Here is a 20,747-nt window from a genome sequence, read left to right as displayed (position 1 = left end):
ATCCACCTCCAAGCCTATCTGCAGGTTTCCTACCTTACTGAAACTACCATCCATCATACCCTCAAGTTCCTGTAAATTCCTCATAGTCCCTAACTGTCACTCCAACCAATCCATATGATCCAATAGGATTCACAATCAAATACATTTCCTGCAGAAATAATCATCAAGAACATTGAAATTCTTCCTAATCTTCCACATTTGAACAGGTAGAGAATATCACTCCACTAAAAACCATCTCTGCACTTTAATCTGCACAATCAGAAAATAGCACAATCTTACTGCTCTAAAAATACAAGAAAATATGACTAAAGCTTGCAAAATGGCTATTGTGTCATTGACGAGTTAACTTCAGTGTTGCTAAGTCTAAGTTGGTGTGTCCTGAATAGACAAATAAGTTGGCTATCTACATAATAAGAATTGTAAATAAGATAGAGAAACAAAGGATCTAGGATCACAGATGCACAAATTGTTATAATTAGAAACATATTAATAAAGCCATAAGCAGCACATACAAAGCAATGAATGGGTGTCATTTCAAGGCAGCTAGAATCTGAAAGCAGGAATGTTGTGATACACCCGTATACAAACTTGGTTAGACCACTCTTAGTTACTGTGCATAGTTCTAGGCAATGGAAAGGCACAAACATGTTTCAAAGAATACGGTATTAGAAAAGACTGAACTTCTGCACCAGAGATGAAAAATTATCACAGTTATGTTGGAACGTACACTTGAAGTTAACAACAGATCAGCCATGATCGTATGGAATGGCGAACAGGCATGAAGGGTGGAGTGGGATGTGCATAAGAGTGTGTGTGCGTGTGTATATACATAGGTCGAATACTTGAGCTAATGATATAATCAGAGGAGGAAGGAACAGAACAATATGCTGGTTGGGTTAGGTGAAGAGGAATGGGAAAAGGTAGAATACTGACACTGGCATTTAGTTAGACCAAACAGACAGTTTCTGTGCTGTTTATTCTGTGTAATGTATGACCCTCTGTAAATACAGCTAAGGAAAGCTTTTACAATATTTTTATAAATTAACAAGATAATTAGATGTTTTTCAACTTAAAATTAAGGAAATGTGGAATTTATTATGTATAATACTTTACAATCAATTCCTTATTCTTAATTGTTTCAGCAATTTCTTAGTTGAAGATCAGATCTTTATATAAAGTTGGAGAAAAAGGTAGAGACATTTGTTTGTCTTAGCACTATGCAAACATAATTTATTACTCTGTGAGAAGGCAGCACTATTGGCTGTTACTTGCATGGCTTCATTTATTCACATCAATGAAGAATATCACACAGGTTATATAGGTAACATTCTGTGGTACTGCCTTTCTCCATGAATCAAGCTAAGTCTCTATTGAGCTGCTTTAATAAATTTATCTACCAAATTCTTCAAAAGCCTGTTGTTTAGAAACTTAACAGTGGGTAAAGAATCGTGCTGTAACTTCACAAAGTGAAATATAATAACTATCCACTTGTGAAAGCTTCAGTACTCTGATTTCGTCTAAGGACTAGGGGTGAAGTGTCATAAATTACACTGATCTGGAAGCAGGACGATCTTTTGGAATAGTTCCAGACAGCAGCAACTTCAGGATCTTAAAATGCTCACCTATGAGGATGTTGTGGGAAGTTAGGGAGGTTTGGAAACTGAGGGATAATCTTATAGAGGTTTATAACATCATGAGCGGCATGGATAGGGTAAATGGACAAGTTCTTTTCCCCAGGGTAGCAGAGTCCAAAACTACAGGGCATAGATTTAAGGTGAGAGTGGATAGCTTTAAAAGGGACCTAAGGGACAACCTTTTCATGTAGACAGTGAGGAGTGTACAGAATGAGCTGCCAGATGAAGTGGTGCAGGCTGGTACAATGACAACATTTAAAAGGCACCTGGATGGGTATATGAAAAAGGAAGGATTTAGAGGGATATGGGCCAAATGCTGGAAAAAGGGATTAGATTTATTTAGGATATCTGCTTGGCACAGATGTGTTTCATAGGTGGGTCTGTTTCCATTACGTACATCTCTGTGGCTGTAATTGTGGGGCCCCTTGCAAAAATATTTGTATCATTTATAACTACGGGTTAGTGCCAGATGACTGGACAGTGGCAAATGTTGTGCCTTTATTTAAGAAGGGATACAAGGAGAAGCATGGGAACTACAGACCTGTGAGTCTGACTTTAGCGGTGGGTAAGCTGTTGAAGGTGATTATGAAGGATAGGATTTATATGCATTTGGAGAGGTAAGGAAAGATTAATGATAGCCAGCATGTGCAAGGGAACTTATGTCTCATCAATGTAATTGAGTTTTTTGAGGAAGTAACCAAAAACATTGATGAGTGCAGAGTGATAAACATTGTTTTCTTGAACTCCAGTAAAGCCCAAGACAAGTTCCGCACTAATTAATAAAGTCAGATCATATGGGATTCAGGGTGGATACAAAATTGTCTTAACGGCAGGAAACAAAATGCTGTTGGAGTGTTGTTTTTTTGGACTGGAGGACTGTTTCCAGCAATGTTCCATTGGTGCTGATTTCGATGAGAAATATCAAAGGCATAGTTGGTAAATTTGTGGATGACACCAAAATTGATGGTGTACTGGACAGTGAACGAGGTTATCTAAGCTTACAAAGAGAGCTCAATACATTGGATCAATGGATTGCGGAATGGCAGGTGGAGTTTAATTTGGATAAATGTGAGGTCTAGCATTTTGGTAAAACAAACAAAGGGAGGCCTTGGGTAGTGTTGTAGAACAGAGAGACCCAAGGGTTCAGGTCCATAATTCCTTGAACTTTTTGTCACAGGTAGACAAAGTGGTTAAGAAGGCACGCTTGCCTTTATTGCTCAGACCTTTGAATAGAGGAGTTGGGATGTCACGTTGAGGTTGTACAGTACATTGGTGAAGCCTCTTCTGGTTAGTCCAGTTCTGGTTGTCCTATTATAGAAAGGATATCATTAAGTTGGAGAGGGTTCAGAAAGATTTATCAGGATGTTGCCAGGAAAAGAGGGTTTTAATTTTAAGGAGATGCTGGATAAGCTGGGACTTTTTTCACTGGAGCCTAGAAGGTTGAGGGGTGACCATATAGAGGTTTCCAAAATCATGAGGGGTATAGATAAGGTGAATGGCAGGTATATTTTCCCGTGGGTGAGGATTTAAAGACTAAGGGGTATATTTTTGATGTGAAAGGAGATACATTTTAAAACACCATGAGGGGCAACATTGTGTGGTTCGTGTGTGCAGTGAACTTCCAGAGGAAGTGGTGGATGCAAGTACAGTTAGAACATTTAAAAGATATTTGGATAAATGCATGAATAAGAAGTATTTGCAGGGAAGTAGGCCAAGTGGAAGCAGCTGGAACTGTTTGGGATCATGGTCAGTATGGACTGATTATACCGAAGGGTCTGTTTCCATGCTGTATGACTCTATGAAATGAGTGACAAAGGCAGAATATTATAACATTTGCAACAACAACTTGGCCAATGAGAAAAGGGATGAAGGATAACTGCATTAGTATTAAAATGGGAAGACAGAGTTTTGTTCTCTGCAATTTTAATCTGAATAATATCCAAGTGTAAAGGATAAAAATTCAGACTCTAATTCAAACTTGAAATAAATTTTCAGACACAGACCTATCATTATTATAGGCATAAGCTAGTTGAAAGAAAATGTAAATGTAATCATATGTACTCAGGTTATTGACCATGCACAACACTTAATAATTGCAGGGAAGTAAGGCAATTGCAGATGCTGAACTGTCTTTTTTTTTGTGACTGCACAGCAAAAAAATGAAATGATCGCCCACCTAAAAGACCAGTTGCAAGAGATGAAGGCAAAGACTGCCATGGAAGGAAAGTACATGAAAAAAAATGCAGAACTGCAGATCTTCCAGACACACAAGAAATGTGCTGATGAGGAGAATAAGCTACAGGAAGAGATTCAGGTTGTAAAAAAAAAGGGACTCAAACTTAATTCAAGATATTTTATGCCTATAAAATCTCATAAGGCTATTCAAACAGTGAAACAATAATCCAATGTAGATTTTGATTATTTCATGCATTGCAGATTGTGATCTCTCTTTTTTTGATTAGAACCAATGTTCATGTTATCTGCATGTTATCAGAAACCCCATTCTGGCATGCCATTTTGCTGCAGTGGAAAACAGTTGAGTCAGAGAAGGCAGAAGCTATTAAGTATTTTCCCCTCCCTACCATATGTCGCCTGGGCCTTTCTGCTGCAGAGGATTGCTTTGAGGATTCAGACTTGGTAAACTGTCAGTTTGGTGTTCTAAGTCAGGTTGCTGTTGTTTCTGTGTCTGTCACTCAGCTTGGATCTAACAGCTCTATCTTGTGATATGCATGTGTTGACTTCCACATCACATGCTACCCTGACGATTGTGGAGCCTGGATGTGTGATGTTATCAGCATTTTAAGTGATAGTTATATTGGGGCAGACTTGATGGGCCCGAGGGCCTTTTCCACGGTGCATGAATCTATGAAAATGCCAGCAACCCCCCCCCACCCCCCACCAACTGACTCCACTGTGGATCTCAAAAGACTTCATTACAGCTGACCTCAACCAATATATTGTTAAGGAAATCACATTGAACAGGTTCAGAGTGCAGCCAATTTCTGTGCTGAGGTAGTCTTGTACCTAAGATGACACCATAAGTGGCAACTTGCAAACTTTTCACTGTATTCATATGAGTACATGTGACAATAAGCAGAAACATTCAATTTTCTCCAGAGAGCAGTAGAAGTGGAGTCGTTGAATACTTTTAAGGCACATGTAGATGGGGTTTTGGCTAACAAAGGAGTCAGTGATTATTGTGGGTAGAAGCTACATAGAGTTGAAGCTACAATTAGATTAGAAACAACACTCAATAAGCTCGATACCACCCAGGACAAAGCAGCCTACTTATTGAGCACTACATCCACAAGCATCCACTCTCTCCACCACTGACACTCATTAGCAGCCCAGTGTGTGCTATTTACAAGATGCACTGCAGAAATTCACCAAGGATCCTCAGATAGCATCTTCCAAACTCATCAACCGCTTCCATCTGGAAGGACCAGGGCAGTAATTACATGGAACACCACTGCCTGCAAGTTCCGCCACAAGCTAATCACCATTCCTTCTGTCACTGGGTCAAAATCCTCACTAGTGGCATTGTGGGTCAACCCACAGCTGGTGGGCTGCAGTGGTTGAAGAAGGCAGCTCATCACCACCAATAGCAAGAGCAAATAGGTTGGACAATAGATGCAACTGGCCTTTTCCTGCTCCTAGCTTGTATGTTTCAGGAATTTGAAAGACTTCCACTTATTGCATACCTTGGTTAGATTGACAAAGGCAATATATTACTGTTTACTTTGTTCTCAGCATTTTTCTGCCACCTGCCAGACTAAGAACATCATGTCAGTTGTAGGGCTTCCAGCTCTGAGAGCACACCAGGATTTGGAATAGATGCATTCAGCCAGGATTTATAATCTAATGAAGACAATGTAGCAAATATTTTTCCAATACTGCTCAGCTGAACAATGCCTGAACAGTTTTAGCCATTTCTACAGCTGCCTTTTTCTTGTACAGGGTAATAATCTTTGAGTCACACAAATCTTGAGGCATTGCCCCTCCATTCAGCAGGGTCACAGAATTCCTACAGTGGTAACAGAGGCCATTTGGCCCATCAAGTCTGTGCAACCCTCTGAAGAACATCCAACTCAGAGCCAGTCCTCCACCCTATCCCTGTAAACCTGCATTTACTGTAGCTAATCCACCTAACCTACACATCGCTCTACACTTTGGGACAATTTAGCATGACCAATCCATCTAACTTGCACATTTTTGGACTATGGAAGGAAACCAGAGCACCCAGTGGAAACTCATGCAGATGTCCAACATTCAAACTTCACACAAACAGTCACCCAAGGTTGGAATTGACCCCAGGTGTCTGGCAATGTGAGGCAGTAGTGCTAACAACTGTGCTACCTTGCCACCCATGTCTGGTTAGAGAAGTTTATGCAGATCCTGTAAGAATGCTGTTTTCCTATATTTGATCATTTGAATTATAAGATTAGCAACTGGAGCTTTGCCCATGGTATGTTGGTAAACAGATTTGCTAAACTGTCCCAAGCTGGAGCATTCAACTATCTACTTTTGGCCAAGTGGGAGAATTTTCCTAAATGTTTAAGTACATGAAAGAAACATTGGGAATGAACACAGAATTGTCATTTAATAAACTGGAGAGGGAGAAAGTACAACTCTTGCATGAATGGGTTTTTTGTGTCTGTCTCAGAAAACTCAAAGTACATGTGACTGTAATGTGGATACCTTTGCGGTGCTTTGAAACTGAAATTATGACGATTATCTAAAAAATACTTTAATCTCTGATAGCTATGATATGCAAACTTTTCCAAAAATTAAAGTATTGATTGGCATATATCCAAATCAACATTTTAAAATCTCTTGCATTCCATTAAATTTGCTTTTTTTTTAAACCAGCTTTTGAAAAGTAAAATAGATCAGGAGATTCGGATACATGTGGATATTGAAAAGTTCCTGAAGCAAAATCAGTCAGTAAGTATTCAATTTCCTCAAATTAAACATAAAACACTCTAATTCTCTATGATATAAAGAAGTACAACCAGATATGTTGGTATCTTTCAATATCCACAAGTCCTGGAACAAGAGTGAATACAGTTTTCTTTCCAAGCATTCCAGGCTGAGATCAGACCTAGCTTATAGTATAAGAACTTATTTGGCTAAAAGTATAGCAAACATTTGATAGGGTTTCATTATAATTTATCAAGGCAAAGCTATTCCTTGATTGTTGCGACCTCAATGAGGATACATCTAATAGCCATTTAGTTAAAGCAATTCATACTGTAATGTGTGGGAAGCTAATTTCTCTACTATCCCCTATCTTTTTCTCATCATCTATTGTTAATCTACATGTCATTTAAACTAAATTATCAAGACATTTAAACAATTGTTCATTCTTCAAACCTCAACCCGTCTTGTCTTTAAGTATTTTTCAATGTTTTCTCCAATCTATTAATTAATTTAGTTTAGCTGCCTCTTCACCCCATTGCATTAATATATTCTAACATTCAATTAATTTTACACTTGATTTTTCCTGTATCTATTTTCAATATGAATAAATTTAAGATATGACATTACTACTTGCATGGCATTTCCCTGGCTTTGTAAGTCATAATTGGTTTGAACATTATATTCATTTTTCACTTGACTATGCAAGATGCTGGTCAAGGAAAATGTCCTACACGCATACTTGCAACAAATTTCTTCTTTTGACCACAGCATTTTGTCACATCAAAGTTACAAAAGTACATTGTATGTGTCTGTGTTGAAGACAGATTTTCTTTCCTCCTTCTCAACCTGACTGCATCATTTGACATAGCTGTCACACTGTTCTCTTCCAACTCCTCTTTATAACTACCCAACCCACCTCAATCAATTCCGATTTAATGAAGTGATAACCAGAGAACAAACCTCAATGGCTTTTCTTTTATTCCAGCAAAGCTATCTCACATTCCCCAGGATGTATCCTTGGAGCCCTCTGAATTCTCAGCTACATTGGCACAGTTGGTAGCACTGTTGCCTGAATGACAAATCTCTGGGTTCAAGTCCTGCTCTAGGGCTTGAGCACACAAATCAAGACTGAAATCCTATTGCAAAGCGTAGGAAGTGTTGCTCTGTTGTAGGGCCATTTTTTTTAGATGAGACATTAAATGAGCCCACATCTGCTTACTCAGATTCATGTAAAAATCCCTTGGTAATTAACCTAAGTCTCATGACAAACATCACAAAAGAAAAGGTGACCCCACACTGATATTTATAGAAGTACTGAGCACAAATGAGCATTTCCTACATTACAATAATGATGTAAGCTGCTTAGAGAGGTCATAAAAAGTGCTGTATTAATTCTTTACATGGTGCTTCTCAGCAAAATCATCCAAAATCACAATGTGTCCACTGACACACCTGATGTCAATACCCAACTCTACCTTAGCATTACCCACCTCAATTCCTCTACTGTCAATCTCTATCTCGTATTCAGTTTGTTTTATCTCAGAAGGTCACAGAGGCATTGTAATGGCCTCTTACTTAAAGAAGTGTCAATGTTTATATTTCTCGTCATCATTCGCTGGTCCCGAAACAGAATACAGTGTATTCTGGAAATGTGAAGTGAAGGAATTAACATTTCAGGTTGTTATCCTTCATCATAACTACTGTTTTAAGTATCTTCAGCATTTTCTGTTTCTAAACATTGCTGAAAGTAGATACAGCTAAAAAGCATGGAAGCAGACCCTTCAGTCCAATGAGTCCATATTGCCATCCCGACCATGTTGCCAAATTAAACTTGTCCCACTGCCTGCACTGGGCCCATATCCCTCCAAACATTTTCTATTCATGAACTTGTTCAAATGTCTTTTAAACATTTTAACTATACCCGCATCCACCACTTTGTCTGGCAGTTCATTCCACACACGACCCTCATCCCATTTTTAATTTTATTCTCCTCTCACTTTAAGAATATATCCTCTAGTTTGAACTCCCCCAACCTAGAGAAAAGACCTTTGTCATTCACCTTATTTATGCCGCTCGTGATTTTAGAAACCTTAATAAGGTCACCCGTCATCTTCCGATGCTCCAGTGAAAAACAAACCCAGGCTTTTCAGTTGATTTTTAAATCTCAAACGCTCCATTCCAGGCAACAGCCAAGTAAATATTTTCTGAACCCTGTCCAGTTTAATAATATCCTTCCTATAATAGGTGAGAAGTTGAAGCTTTTCATCTTGCATCAGAATTAGGACAGAAGCAATAGATTTGGAAAAAAAAAGAGAGACCATTTTACACACACAGAGCACTGGGTGCCGATTGGTTTGGCCTTAATTAGCATGGAGATACAGCAAGAACAGTAAGCTGATACAATAGACACGTTGAAATTCCTACAATCCAATGTGCCACAAGATCTATTTTATTGAAACTTCATGAATAATGCTGCTTACCATTTAAGTTTGATGCGGAGGTAGGGCATATCAACATTGTCCTACATGCTAACAGATATTTTGATGAAATTATCATTGTGAAAACTCATGAAAAGGCCTCCATCCATCACTTTTGGCACTTAACCGTACCCAGTTTACCTCAGATTACCCCAGAAGGAGAAGATGTCTGAAAAATTTGAACAGCAGGTTAAACTAGTTGTCTCTTCCACAAAATCCTCACGTGGTCTTCTCCACTAACAGAATACTGTCAAGTCTTTCAGATGTTTTGCCTACCATACAAATGAATAATGCGATGAATGAGTTTCACTGCTGGTGCGATGTCAGGTCTGTAAGCTTTACATCCCAACTGGCAGATCATATCTAATAACACAAAACAATGAACTTTCACAGCTGGCAGCATGCTTTCTCATGCTCAACCAGCTAATTGGAAATTATTTGTTTAATAATCTGTATTAGGCTAAGATTTACACTGGAAACAAATTTAAGATCATCAGCCAGGTTCACAGTGCGATGCATTTGTGTGCTAGTAGTAACATAAATAAATATTCAGGACCCTGTTTAGTAGGATAAGAAACAATTTATGAATTGGCTATCTCATGACATTATTTTGGAAAATTGCACCTTTTTCAAACCAGGGGATAGTGGATGCAGCCAAACTCTGTTGCAACCACATGACAACAACTTGTCTGGCTTGAGAATTATGCTGATGTTTAACTGTTCTTGTTGCATCTCCATGCCTGTTATAGCTTAACCCATTAGCGCCCTCATGTCATTCATTATAATGTGTTTTTTTTCACATCTGTTCTTGTTCTGATGGATGCAAGACACAAAAAACTTCAATATCCCCTCTTCTTCGAGCAGTGTCCAAGTTCTGTAGTGCTAAACATTTATTTTTCTGTTTTTATCTATTTTCTAATCAACCTGTTGTGTGTTGTTATTACACACCTCTGCAGCAGGTCAAACTTGATCCTATGCCTTTTGGTCCAGGTTTAGGGACACTACCACTGCACCACAACAATTTTGTGTTTTTATTTCACTAATTCCAAATGGAAACAGCTGTGAAGAGACATAATTTGTTGACATTTGAATCCCCGCTGCCGATAAAAATCAAGTTTAGATTTTCCAACTGATGCCATTATAAGGTCTGTGGTAATCCCATTGACTACCAATATGAAAATAACAGACTCATTAGAAAATATAGGCCACACTGCTAAGTTCAAAGAATAACCTTTCAGCAAAATGTTTCATAAACTGCAGAAACATAGAAAATAGGAATCAGAGTAGACAATTTGTCTCTTTGACCTTGCTCCAACATCCAATATGTTCATCACCAATCATTAATTCATTATCCTGTTCCACTTTCTCCTCATACGTTTTGATCTCTTCAGCTAAAAGAATTATGTCTAACTCCTCTTAACAACATCCAGTGTTTTGGCCTCAATCATGTTCTATGACAGAGAATTTCACAGGCTCAACACACTGTGGATGAATCAATGTTTCCTCACGTCAGCCCAAATTAGCCTACCCCTATTTTTATAGACTGTGAGCCCTGAGTCTTGTTTTAACCTATCCAATTTCTCTTCATACATCAGTCCTCCCATCTCAGGTTTCAGTCTACTAAAGCTTTGTGACACTCTGTCAATATCAAGAACATCCTTTCTCAGATAAGGAGACCAAAACTGCGCACGATATCCTCAGTGTGGTCTCACGAGGGTCCTGTACAATTGCAAAACATTCCTGGTCCTGTATTTAAATCCTTATTACAAAAGCCAACATATCATTTACCTTCTTCATCACCTGCTGCACCTGCAAGCTTTTGACAACTGGTGCAGGACATTCAGGCCTAATTGTATCAATCATTTTCCCAGTCTAATCGCCATTTGGAAATGATTTGCCTTCCTGTTTTTGCTACCTAAGTGGATATCTCACATTTTTCCACATTAAGCTTCATGCCATGCATTTGCCCATTTACTCAATTTGTCCAAACCACAGTGAAGCATCTCTGCACTCTCACATTTCACCCTCCAACCTAGCTTGGTGCCATTAAATAATCCACAGCAAGAGGGTAAGCATTCAAGAGAAAGGGAGGAAAGACAAAAATCTATTGTTGATTTTAATTTGTCTAGCTTTAAGTATAACAATAAACTTCGACAAAAATTTCCAGTAAACTATAATGTTGAATGACAAATTAAAATCAGTATCCAGACTATTATCTTGTCTCTTGTTACTTAAATACAATAAATGAATAAAAATACTTAAAGTATATCAACAAAAACATAAATAAAAATAGAAAACATGCAAGAAATGTAGTGTGAGGGACAAAGAGAAATTATTCAGTGACAATATTCCACTTTGGTATTTGAAATATTATGAAACTACTCAATTTTTCTGCTGATTAAAATACCCTGAGGTTTGCATCTTATACCTCTCTATTCTTTGTCAATCAGGAATTGGAAGAAAGCCTAGAATTTTGGATGGAAAAATATGATAAAGATGTTGAAACTATGCAGAGTAATCTGAGTACTCTGAAAGCATCAAAAATTAGTGATTTACAACGGCTTAAAGAATACTCTGAAAAGGTAATGCCACCTTTTACATATTATGATCATAGAATATGCTGTATGACTTAAGTCACTTATTATCATAAAAACAAAAGATAAAGGAATAGGAATTGGGCCCCTTGAGCTACCTCTACCATTCAGTAGGATCATGGCTCATCCGACATTCCTCACATCCTTTTTCCTGTTCTTTCTCTGTAACCTCGATTACTCATACCAATCAAGAATCTATTTCAGCCTTAAATATATACAAGGACTCCACCCCTACAGCGCTCTGTGGCAAAGTGTTCCAGAGACACTTAACCGTCTGTAAGAAAAAGATCCCTCCTCATCTTAGACTTAAATTGACACCCCTTTATTCTAAGACTATGTCCTCTGGTCCTAGACTCTTCTCATGAGGGGAAACATCCTCTCAACATTTACCTTTTTAGTCCTTTAAGAATCCTATGTGTTTCATTGACATCACCTCTTATTCTTCTGAACTCCAATAAAAAAAGGGTCCAAATCTGTTATTCTTTGTAATAAGACAATCTCCATTCGAGGCATTATGGACCAGCCCGACCCCTCAGAACATTTCAAGAAGGTAGCCCAGACCCTAACTTTTCTAACCATTTTAAGCAGGTGTGATGTGGATATTTTAGGAGTGATGCAGCTGGCTCAACCACGCGGTTTTAAACAAAATGATTTATTGAAACACAAACAAAAGAAAACTGAATTTAAAATAACATAACTATTTGAAAACCTAATCGACTCTATTGCAACTTAATGATGATGTTCCAAATACTTGCAACATCACCATAAACTTGGCAAATAAAGGTAAAATTGAACACAGGCTCTTACAGGAGAGATGTCAGAGAGAGAGTGAGAGAGAGGGAGAGAGGATCAGCATGGAACAGTTTCTTTGACCAGCAGCCTCAAAAACTGACTGCTTACTAAAACAAAACTAAACCAAACCAGACCAGCGAAAAAGAGAGCTGGGAGAACTGGCTACTCCCCCTTTTCATTGTACAAGTTGTTGTTTAAACTTAAACCATTTTTCCTGGAGGCAGTATCTGTTAACTGTAATCAAATTGGCCCTAAAACCCATACAAACCAGATATATCGGAACCTATGCATTTATGACCTCTGGAAAAAAAAGACAAAATAACCTTATCAAAGGGGATCATCCGAGTGAACCTTCTCTGAAATGAAAGACATGAATTGCTTACAAATAATTGCCATTGCTTGTTTACTGTACTTCCTGTTAATCTATCCATTCCACTATAAGTCTATCCTCATTTCATTGTATTTCCCTTTATCTCATTTAAGCACAGTTGATTCTGACCTAAGTTTCTCACTCTCAAAATGCAAATTAAATTATATCATGTTATGATAAATGTTACCTTAGATAACTTTTACTCTGAGGTCATTTATTAATCCTGCCTCATTATCCATTCCCAGATCAAAGATCCTGGTTCCTGGTTGGCTCCATGACATGTGAATTCATTGTCATAGCTACCTTTTCCAAATTAATTAACTCAATTAATGTGATGATTAAAGCCATCTATAATTATTGCTCTATTCTTTTTACAATCTCCTATTGTTTGTTAATTTAATCCTTCTCCTGCAGAGTTTGCTAATGTTTGAGGGTCCAAATGCTACTCCTATCAATATCTTCTTTCCATTGTTTTTTCTAATCTCCAGCCAAATGTACCTTACATCATCCGAGTCAAGATTAGCTCTCAAAATGTCCTCATTTCAACTACTGGTGCTATCTCATACTAACAGTGCTATCCCATCACCTTTTCCTTCTCCCCTGTTTTTCCAACAGGTAAAATACCCCTGAATGTTAAGTTCCCAGTTTTTGTCTCCTTGTAGCCATGTCTCTCTGACAGTTACCTGTTGACCTCATTTTGCGCTGTCAGTTTAATTAGCTTATTCCAAGTGTTTCATACGTTAAGATACAAAGCCTTTAGGCTTGCCTTTTTGCCATTTTTAGTTATCCTAACTGTTCTATGTATTAGAACATAGAACATAGAAAAACACAGCGCAGTACAGGCCCTTTGGCCCTCGATGTTGTGCCGATCCAAGCCCACCTAACCTACACTAGCCCACTATCCTCCATATGCCTATCCAATGCCCGTTTAAATGCCCATAAAGAGGGAGAGTCCACCACTGCTACTGGCAGGGCATTCCATGAACTCATGACTCGCTGAGTAAAGAACCTACCCCTAACATCAGTCCTATACCTACCACCCCTTAATTTAAAGCTATGCCCCCTCGTAATAGCTGACTCCATACGTGGAAAAAGGTTCTCATGGTCAACCCTATCTAAACCCCTAATCATCTTGTACACCTCTATCAAGTCACCCCTAAACCTTCTTTTCTCCAATGAAAACAGCCCCAAGTGCCTCAGCCTTTCCTCATACGATCTTCCTACCATACCAGGCAACATCCTGGTAAACCTCCTCTGCACCCGTTCCAGTGCTTCCACATCCTTCCTATAGTATGGCGACCAAAACTGCACACAATACTCCAGATGCGGCCACACCAGAGTCTTATACAACTGCAACATGACCTCAGGACTCCGGAACTCAATTCCTCTACCAATAAAAGCCAGTAAGCCATATGCCTTCTTCACTGCACTATTTACCTGGGTGGCAACTTTCAGAGATCTGTGTACATGGACACCAAGATCCCTCTGCTCATCCACACTACCAAGTATCCGACCATTAGCCCAGTACCCCATCTTTTTGTTACTCATACCAAAGTGAATCACCTCATAGTTACCCACATTGAACTCCATTTGCCACCTTTCTGCCCAGCTCTGCAGCTTATCTATATCCCACTGTAACCTGACACATCCTTCCTCACTGTCAACAACTCCACCAACTTTCATATCATCCGCAAACTTGCTGACCCAACCTTCTAGCCCCTCCTCCAGGTCATTTATAAAAATGACAAACAGCAATGGTCCAATAACAGATCCTTGCGGAACACCGGTAGTAACTGCACTCCAAGATGAACCTTTACCATCAACTACTACCCTCTGTCTTCTTTCCGCCAGCCAATTCCTAATCCAAACCTCCAACTCACCCTCAATGCCAGACCTCCGTATTTTTTGCAGTAGCCTACCATGGGAAACCTTATCAAACGCCTTACTAAAATCCATATACACCACATCTACTGCTTTATCCTCGTCCACCTCCTTAGTCACCTTCTCAAAGAATTCAATATGGTTTGTGAGGCACGACCTGCCCTTCACAAAACCATGCTGACTATCCTTGATCACATTATTCCTATCCAGATGTTCATAAATCCTATCCCTTACAATTCTCTCTAAGACTTTGCCCACAACAGAAGTGAGGCTCACCAGCCTAGAGTTACTAGGGTTATCCCTACTCCCCTTCTTGAACAAAAGGAACCACATTTGCTATCCTCCAGTCTTCTGGCACTATTCCTGTAGACAACGAGGACATAAAAATCAAGGCCAATGGCTCTGCAATCTCCTCCCTTGCTTCCCAGAGAATCCTAGGATAAATGCCATCAGGCCCAGGGGACTTATCTATTTTCACCCTTTCCAGAATTTCTAACACCTCTTCCCTACATACCTCAAAGCCGTCCATTCTAATTAATTGTGACTCAGTATTCACATCGGCAACAATGTCCTGTTCCTGAGTGAATACTGACGAAAAGTATTCATTCAGTGTCTCCACAATCTCTTCAGCCTCCACACGCAACTTCCCACTACTATCCTTGACTGGACCTATTCCATCCCTAGTCATTCTTTTATTCCTGACATACCTATAGAAAGCCTTTGGGTTTTCCCTAATCCTACCAACTAAGGACTTTTCATGTCCCCTCCTTGCTGTTTTTAGCTCTCTCTTCAACTCCTTCCTGGCTACCTTATAACTCTCAATCGCCCCAATTGAACCTTCACGCCTCACCTTTACATAGGCCGCCCTCTTCCCTTTAACAAGGGATTCCAATTGCTTATTAAACCACGGCTCCCTCCCACGACCCTTTCCTCCCTGCCTGACAGGTACATACTTATCAAGGACACTCAATAGTTGCTCCTTGAACAAGCTCCACATATCGATTGCACCCTTGCCTTGAAGCCTACTTTTCGAAGCCGTGCATCCTAAGTCGTGCCTCACCGCATCATAATTCTCCTGCCCCAGCTATAACTCTTGCCCTGCAATGCACACTTATCCCTCTCCATCACTAGAGTAAAAGTCACCGAATTGTGGTCACTGTCCCCAAAGTGCTCACCTACCTCCAATTCTAACACCTGGCCTGGTTCGTTACCCAGAACCAAATCCAGTATGGCCTCACCTCTTGTTGTTAACTCATTAATTTTATTCCAAATGTTTGTACAATCAGATACAAAGCCTTCATTCTATTATCAAATTTCCTGACACTTTTGAGAGTCCTTGGTGCAATATGATGTTCACACATTTTGTTCTGTCCTTTTCTCTTATTTTCTGGTAACAATCAACCCAATCAGTAACCTTCATGCATATCTGTAGAATAGAACAGAATGTCTTTCCTGTGACATGCATTCAATTACAGGAATACTTTGAAAAGTTTCACAATGTCGCCTCTTATGGTGCCATCTTAGGTACAAGTACCTAGGTACAAATCTTAGATACAAAAGAGGAATAAGGAAGAAAAGTACCTGAGTTACTTTACAGTGTTTAAAGAATAAGTTAGAAATAAGACATAGTTAAAGAATTGACATTACAGTCAGATAAATAAATTACAAATAAACATTACATTGCAATAGCTCAACGCAGGGGCTCCGACACATGGTCTGCCCACCCACCCCAGACTCCAGTCCAACAACTGCCCCCACTCTGCTCCAAGAGTCCAGCCAGCTCCACACCAGTTCTCAGCTGCTCCAAGATAATTTTCCTCTGGGGCTCACTCTCCATACTGGCCTCTGCCTGGGACTCGCTCCCTGCGCTGGCAGCTGCTCTTTGACTGCTCCCCCCGTGCCAATCTCCACTCGGGACTCACTCCTCATGCAGGTAGTGCTCCAGGACCGCTTCCCCCGTACCATTCTCCACTCCAGACTCATTCCTCACACAGGCCTCTCTGCGGGAATGCATCCCCTGCACCATTCTCCACTCGGGACTCACTCCTCATGCAGGCCGCTCTGCGGGACTCATTCGCCTGCACCATTCACCACTCAGGACTCACTCCTCATGCAGGACCCTCTGCGGGACCGCCTCCCCTGCACCATTCTCTACTTGGGACTCACTTCTCATGCAGGCTGCTCTACGGGACCGCTTCCCCTGCACGATTCCCCACTCGGGACTCACTCCTCATATGCAGGCCGCTCTGCGGGACTCATTCCCCTGCACCATTTCCCACATGGGACTCATTCCTTATTCAGGTCACTCTGCGGAACTCATTCGCCTGCACCATTCTCCCCTTGGGACTCACTCCTCATTCAGGCCGCTCTGCGGGACTGCTTCACACGCACCATTCTGCACTCGGGACTCACTCCTCATGCAGACCATTCTGCATGACTGCATCACCGGCATCAGCTGCTGCTCCAGGACAGCTTCCCTTTGAAGGACTGCCTTGTCCTTTACCTAAGATTTTGTAATTTTCCATGTCACTGATGCCCCACCCCCACCGCCCTCACACCCTCCCACAGAATTCAAGGTAGTTAATCTAAGGGTATGACTGTCTGCTGAAATACATTGAAGGAACTCTCTGCCTCCCATATGTGTCACAGTGTTTGAATTTCAGACTCCAGCTCACCAACATTGAGCCAGAGTTCTACAAAGAATAAACACTTATAGAGTCAGAGAGATGTACAGCATGGAAACAGACCCTTTGGTCCAACCCGTCCATGCCGACCAGATATCCCAAGCCAATCTAGTCCCATCTGCCAGCACCTGGACCATATCCCCCCAAACCCTTCCTATTCATATACCCATCCAAATGCCTCTTAAATGTTGCAATTGTACCAGCCTCCACCACTTCCTCTGGCAGCTCATTCCATACACGCACCACCCTCTCCGTGAAAACATTGCCTCTTAGGTCTCTTTTATACCTTTCCCCTCTCACCCTAAACCTATGACCTCTACTTCTGGACTCCACCACCCAGGGAAAAAACTTTGTCTGTTTATCCTATCCATGCCTCTGATGATTTTGTAAACCTCTTTAAGGTCACCCCTCTGCCTCCAATGCTCCAGGGAAAACAGCCCCATCCTATTCAACTCTCCCTAAAGCTCCCTAATCCTCTAACCCTGGCAACATTCTTGTAAATCTTTTCTGAACCCTTTCAAGTTTCACAATATTGTTCCGATTGGAAGGAGACCAGAATTGCAGCCAGCATTCCAACAGTGGCCTAACCAATGTCCTGTACAGCCGCAACATAACCTCTTGACTCCTGTACTCAATACTCTGACCAACAAAGAAAAGCAAACCAAATGCCTTCTTCACTATCTTATCTACCTGTGACTCTAAGGTCTCTTTGTTCAGTAACACTCCTGAGGATCTTACCATTAAGTGTATAAGTCCTGCTAAGATTTGCGTTCCCAAAATGCAGCACCTTACATTTATCAAAATTAAACTCCATCTGCTACTCCTCATTGGCCTATCTGATCAAGATCCTGTTGTAATCAGAGGTAACCTTCTTCGCTGTCCACTACACCTCCAATTTTGGTGTAATCTGCAACTTACTAACTATACCTCTTATGCTCACACCCAAATCATTTACATAAATGATGAAAAGTAGTGGACCTAGCCCTGATCCTTGTGGCACTCCACTGGTCACAAGCCTCCAGTCTGAAAAACAACCCTCCACCATCACCCTCTGTCTTCTACCTTTGAGCCAGTTCTGAACCCAACTGGCTCGTTCTCCTTGTATTCCATGAGATGTCACCTTACTAACCAGTTTCCCATGGGGAACCTCACTGAAGTCCATGGAGATCACGTCTACCGCTCTGCCCTCATCAATCTTCTTTGCTACTTTTTCAAAAAACTCAAATAAGTTTGAGAGACATGATTTCTCACAAAGCCATGTTGACTATCCCTAATCAGTCCTTGCCTTTCCAAATACATGTGCATCCTGTCCCTCAGGATTCCCTTCAACAACTTGACTACGACTGACGTCAGGCTCACTGATCTATAGTTCCCTGGCTTTTCCTTACCACCTTTCTTAAACAGTGGCACCAACCTCCAGTCTTCTGGCACCTCACCTGTGACTATCGATGATACAAATATCTCAGCAAGAGGCCCAATCACCTCCCTAGCTTCCCACATAGTTCTAGGATATACGTGATCAGGTCCTGGGGATTTATCCACTTTTATGTGTTTCAAGATATCCAGCACATCCTCCTCTGTAATATGGACATTTTTCAAGATGTCACCATCTATTTCGCTACATTCAATATCTTCCACGTCCTTTTCCACAGTAAATACTTGCTACAGATGTGGTTACTATGAACAATGAGGTCCACCAGCCCCCACATCAGTGACAACAGATCACCTGACCTGGCATCTCTATTTTACTTATTTAGTTTTTAAAATTTCCAACTGATTCTGAAAGATTGGATTCTCATTAGACCACATGATTAGATTAGATTTCCTACAGTATGGAAACAGACCCTTCGGCCCAATAAGTCCACACTGGCCCACTGAACAGTAATGCACCCAGACTCATTCCCCTCCCCTATATTTACACCTGACTAATGCATCTAACACAATGAGCAATTCACCTAACCTGCACATCTTTGGACTATGGGAGGAAACTAGAACACCCAGAGGAAACCCATGCAACTACGAGGAGAACGTGCAAACTCCACACGGACAGTTTTCCGAGGCTGGAATCGAACCCAGGTCCCTGGTGCTGTAAGGCAGCAGTGCTAACCACAAAGCCACCCTGCCACCCATAACATTATCAGAAATCAAACTTTATCACTGTATTAAATCTGTACAGCCGTGGTTATAGGTTAAGAAATCATCCTACAGGTAAATAATACAAGGAAACAAGGTACCACTGTAAGACATACTACTGAAGGGAAAAAAAGTCACAAGAACTACACATAAAACTACTTACAGAACTTAATTCTAATGTAATGTCTCAGCCTAGGACATACTTTAGAAGAAAATGGCTACTTTTCTTTAATGTGCTTTAAATTAAGAAGCTAAACCAATTGAGGAGATAGATGTATCTTGAAACCTAAAACTGTTTTGTACTAAATGTTTTCACATTTATTCCATAATAAAGCAAGCCAGAAAAGTGTGTCACCTCCAGCATCAAATATATGTTAACTTGGGGCCAAATGGCAGATCTCACTCAGGTTTGCAGCTGGTGTAACACCAATGTCTTAGTTTGATCACAATGAAACAATATTGACATCTTGTTTGGTTAATCATTGCACGTAATTAAGCAATAACCAATTACTGATAAAAAAAACTCAATCCTATATGCACTACCAAGTTAGATTACATACTCTAACAGTACGAGTAAAATGTCCTGACAGAACATTGGTTCCACCTCTGTTGAGGCAGCACAACCCATCAAGCCTGCACAGCCTCACTTTATCCACAACCCTTCCCAATGTCTCAGGAATTTAATACTCTGCTTCCTTCACCATCTGTCCAAGCAAGCATTTGTTTACTGCAACCTAATTCTATGCTGACAAGTGCAATAGTCATCTGGAAATTACTGCCTTTGAGGTGTCCTTAGCTTCTTACAACTTCCAGAAAGACCCTATTACCATATGTTGATGGTACCAAAATTGAACATTACCTCTGGCTGTTCATCCTCCCTATTTAAGAGTGCTCAATGGCCTCAGTAATTGTGGCATCATGAGGCAAGATATGAATTATATGTAAGACACAGACACGCCTATCAGTTTCCCCAAAAGAGTGCATTCTCCAAAGCCACAATGTTGCCCAACCTAAAATATCTAAATGGTTCATCTCTTTAATTAATTGCTATCATTAAGTCAATTCAATAATTGTTCTGTATCTAGTTCAATTGAATCATTCATTTGTCTGGTTTATATTACTATAATTAGAAATATTAACAGATAGCTAGTACTGGATGTGACTCACCACCATTTCTTTAAAGTGAAAAAGTGAATTTGCAATACTCACATCAATTACCTATGTGACATCACTGACTTTTTTTGATTCATTTTAAGCTTTGG

General features: G+C 40.2%; 1 protein-coding gene across 3 annotated transcripts in view; it reads left to right on the top strand.

The window, feature by feature from the left end:
• LOC140478860 (dynein regulatory complex protein 9-like) overlaps positions 1 to 20,747 on the top strand; it is a 57,018-nt gene that overhangs the window by 21,510 nt on the left and 14,761 nt on the right. For 2 of the 3 annotated variants that reach the window (XM_072572399.1, XM_072572396.1), the window contains exons 6-8: positions 3,787 to 3,948; positions 6,504 to 6,578; positions 11,482 to 11,613. In XM_072572399.1, the coding sequence (XP_072428500.1) occupies positions 3,787 to 3,948; positions 6,504 to 6,578; positions 11,482 to 11,613 (369 nt within the window). The remainder of the gene's footprint in view (positions 1 to 3,786; positions 3,949 to 6,503; positions 6,579 to 11,481; positions 11,614 to 20,747) is intronic. The other variant, XM_072572398.1, reaches the window with a different exon arrangement.

This window comes from Chiloscyllium punctatum, chromosome 6 (assembly GCF_047496795.1).
Source record: "Chiloscyllium punctatum isolate Juve2018m chromosome 6, sChiPun1.3, whole genome shotgun sequence".
NCBI classification, from domain to species: domain Eukaryota; kingdom Metazoa; phylum Chordata; class Chondrichthyes; order Orectolobiformes; family Hemiscylliidae; genus Chiloscyllium; species Chiloscyllium punctatum.
Note: the sequence above shows the minus strand (reverse complement) of the source record. Positions and strands in the feature narration are given on the sequence as shown.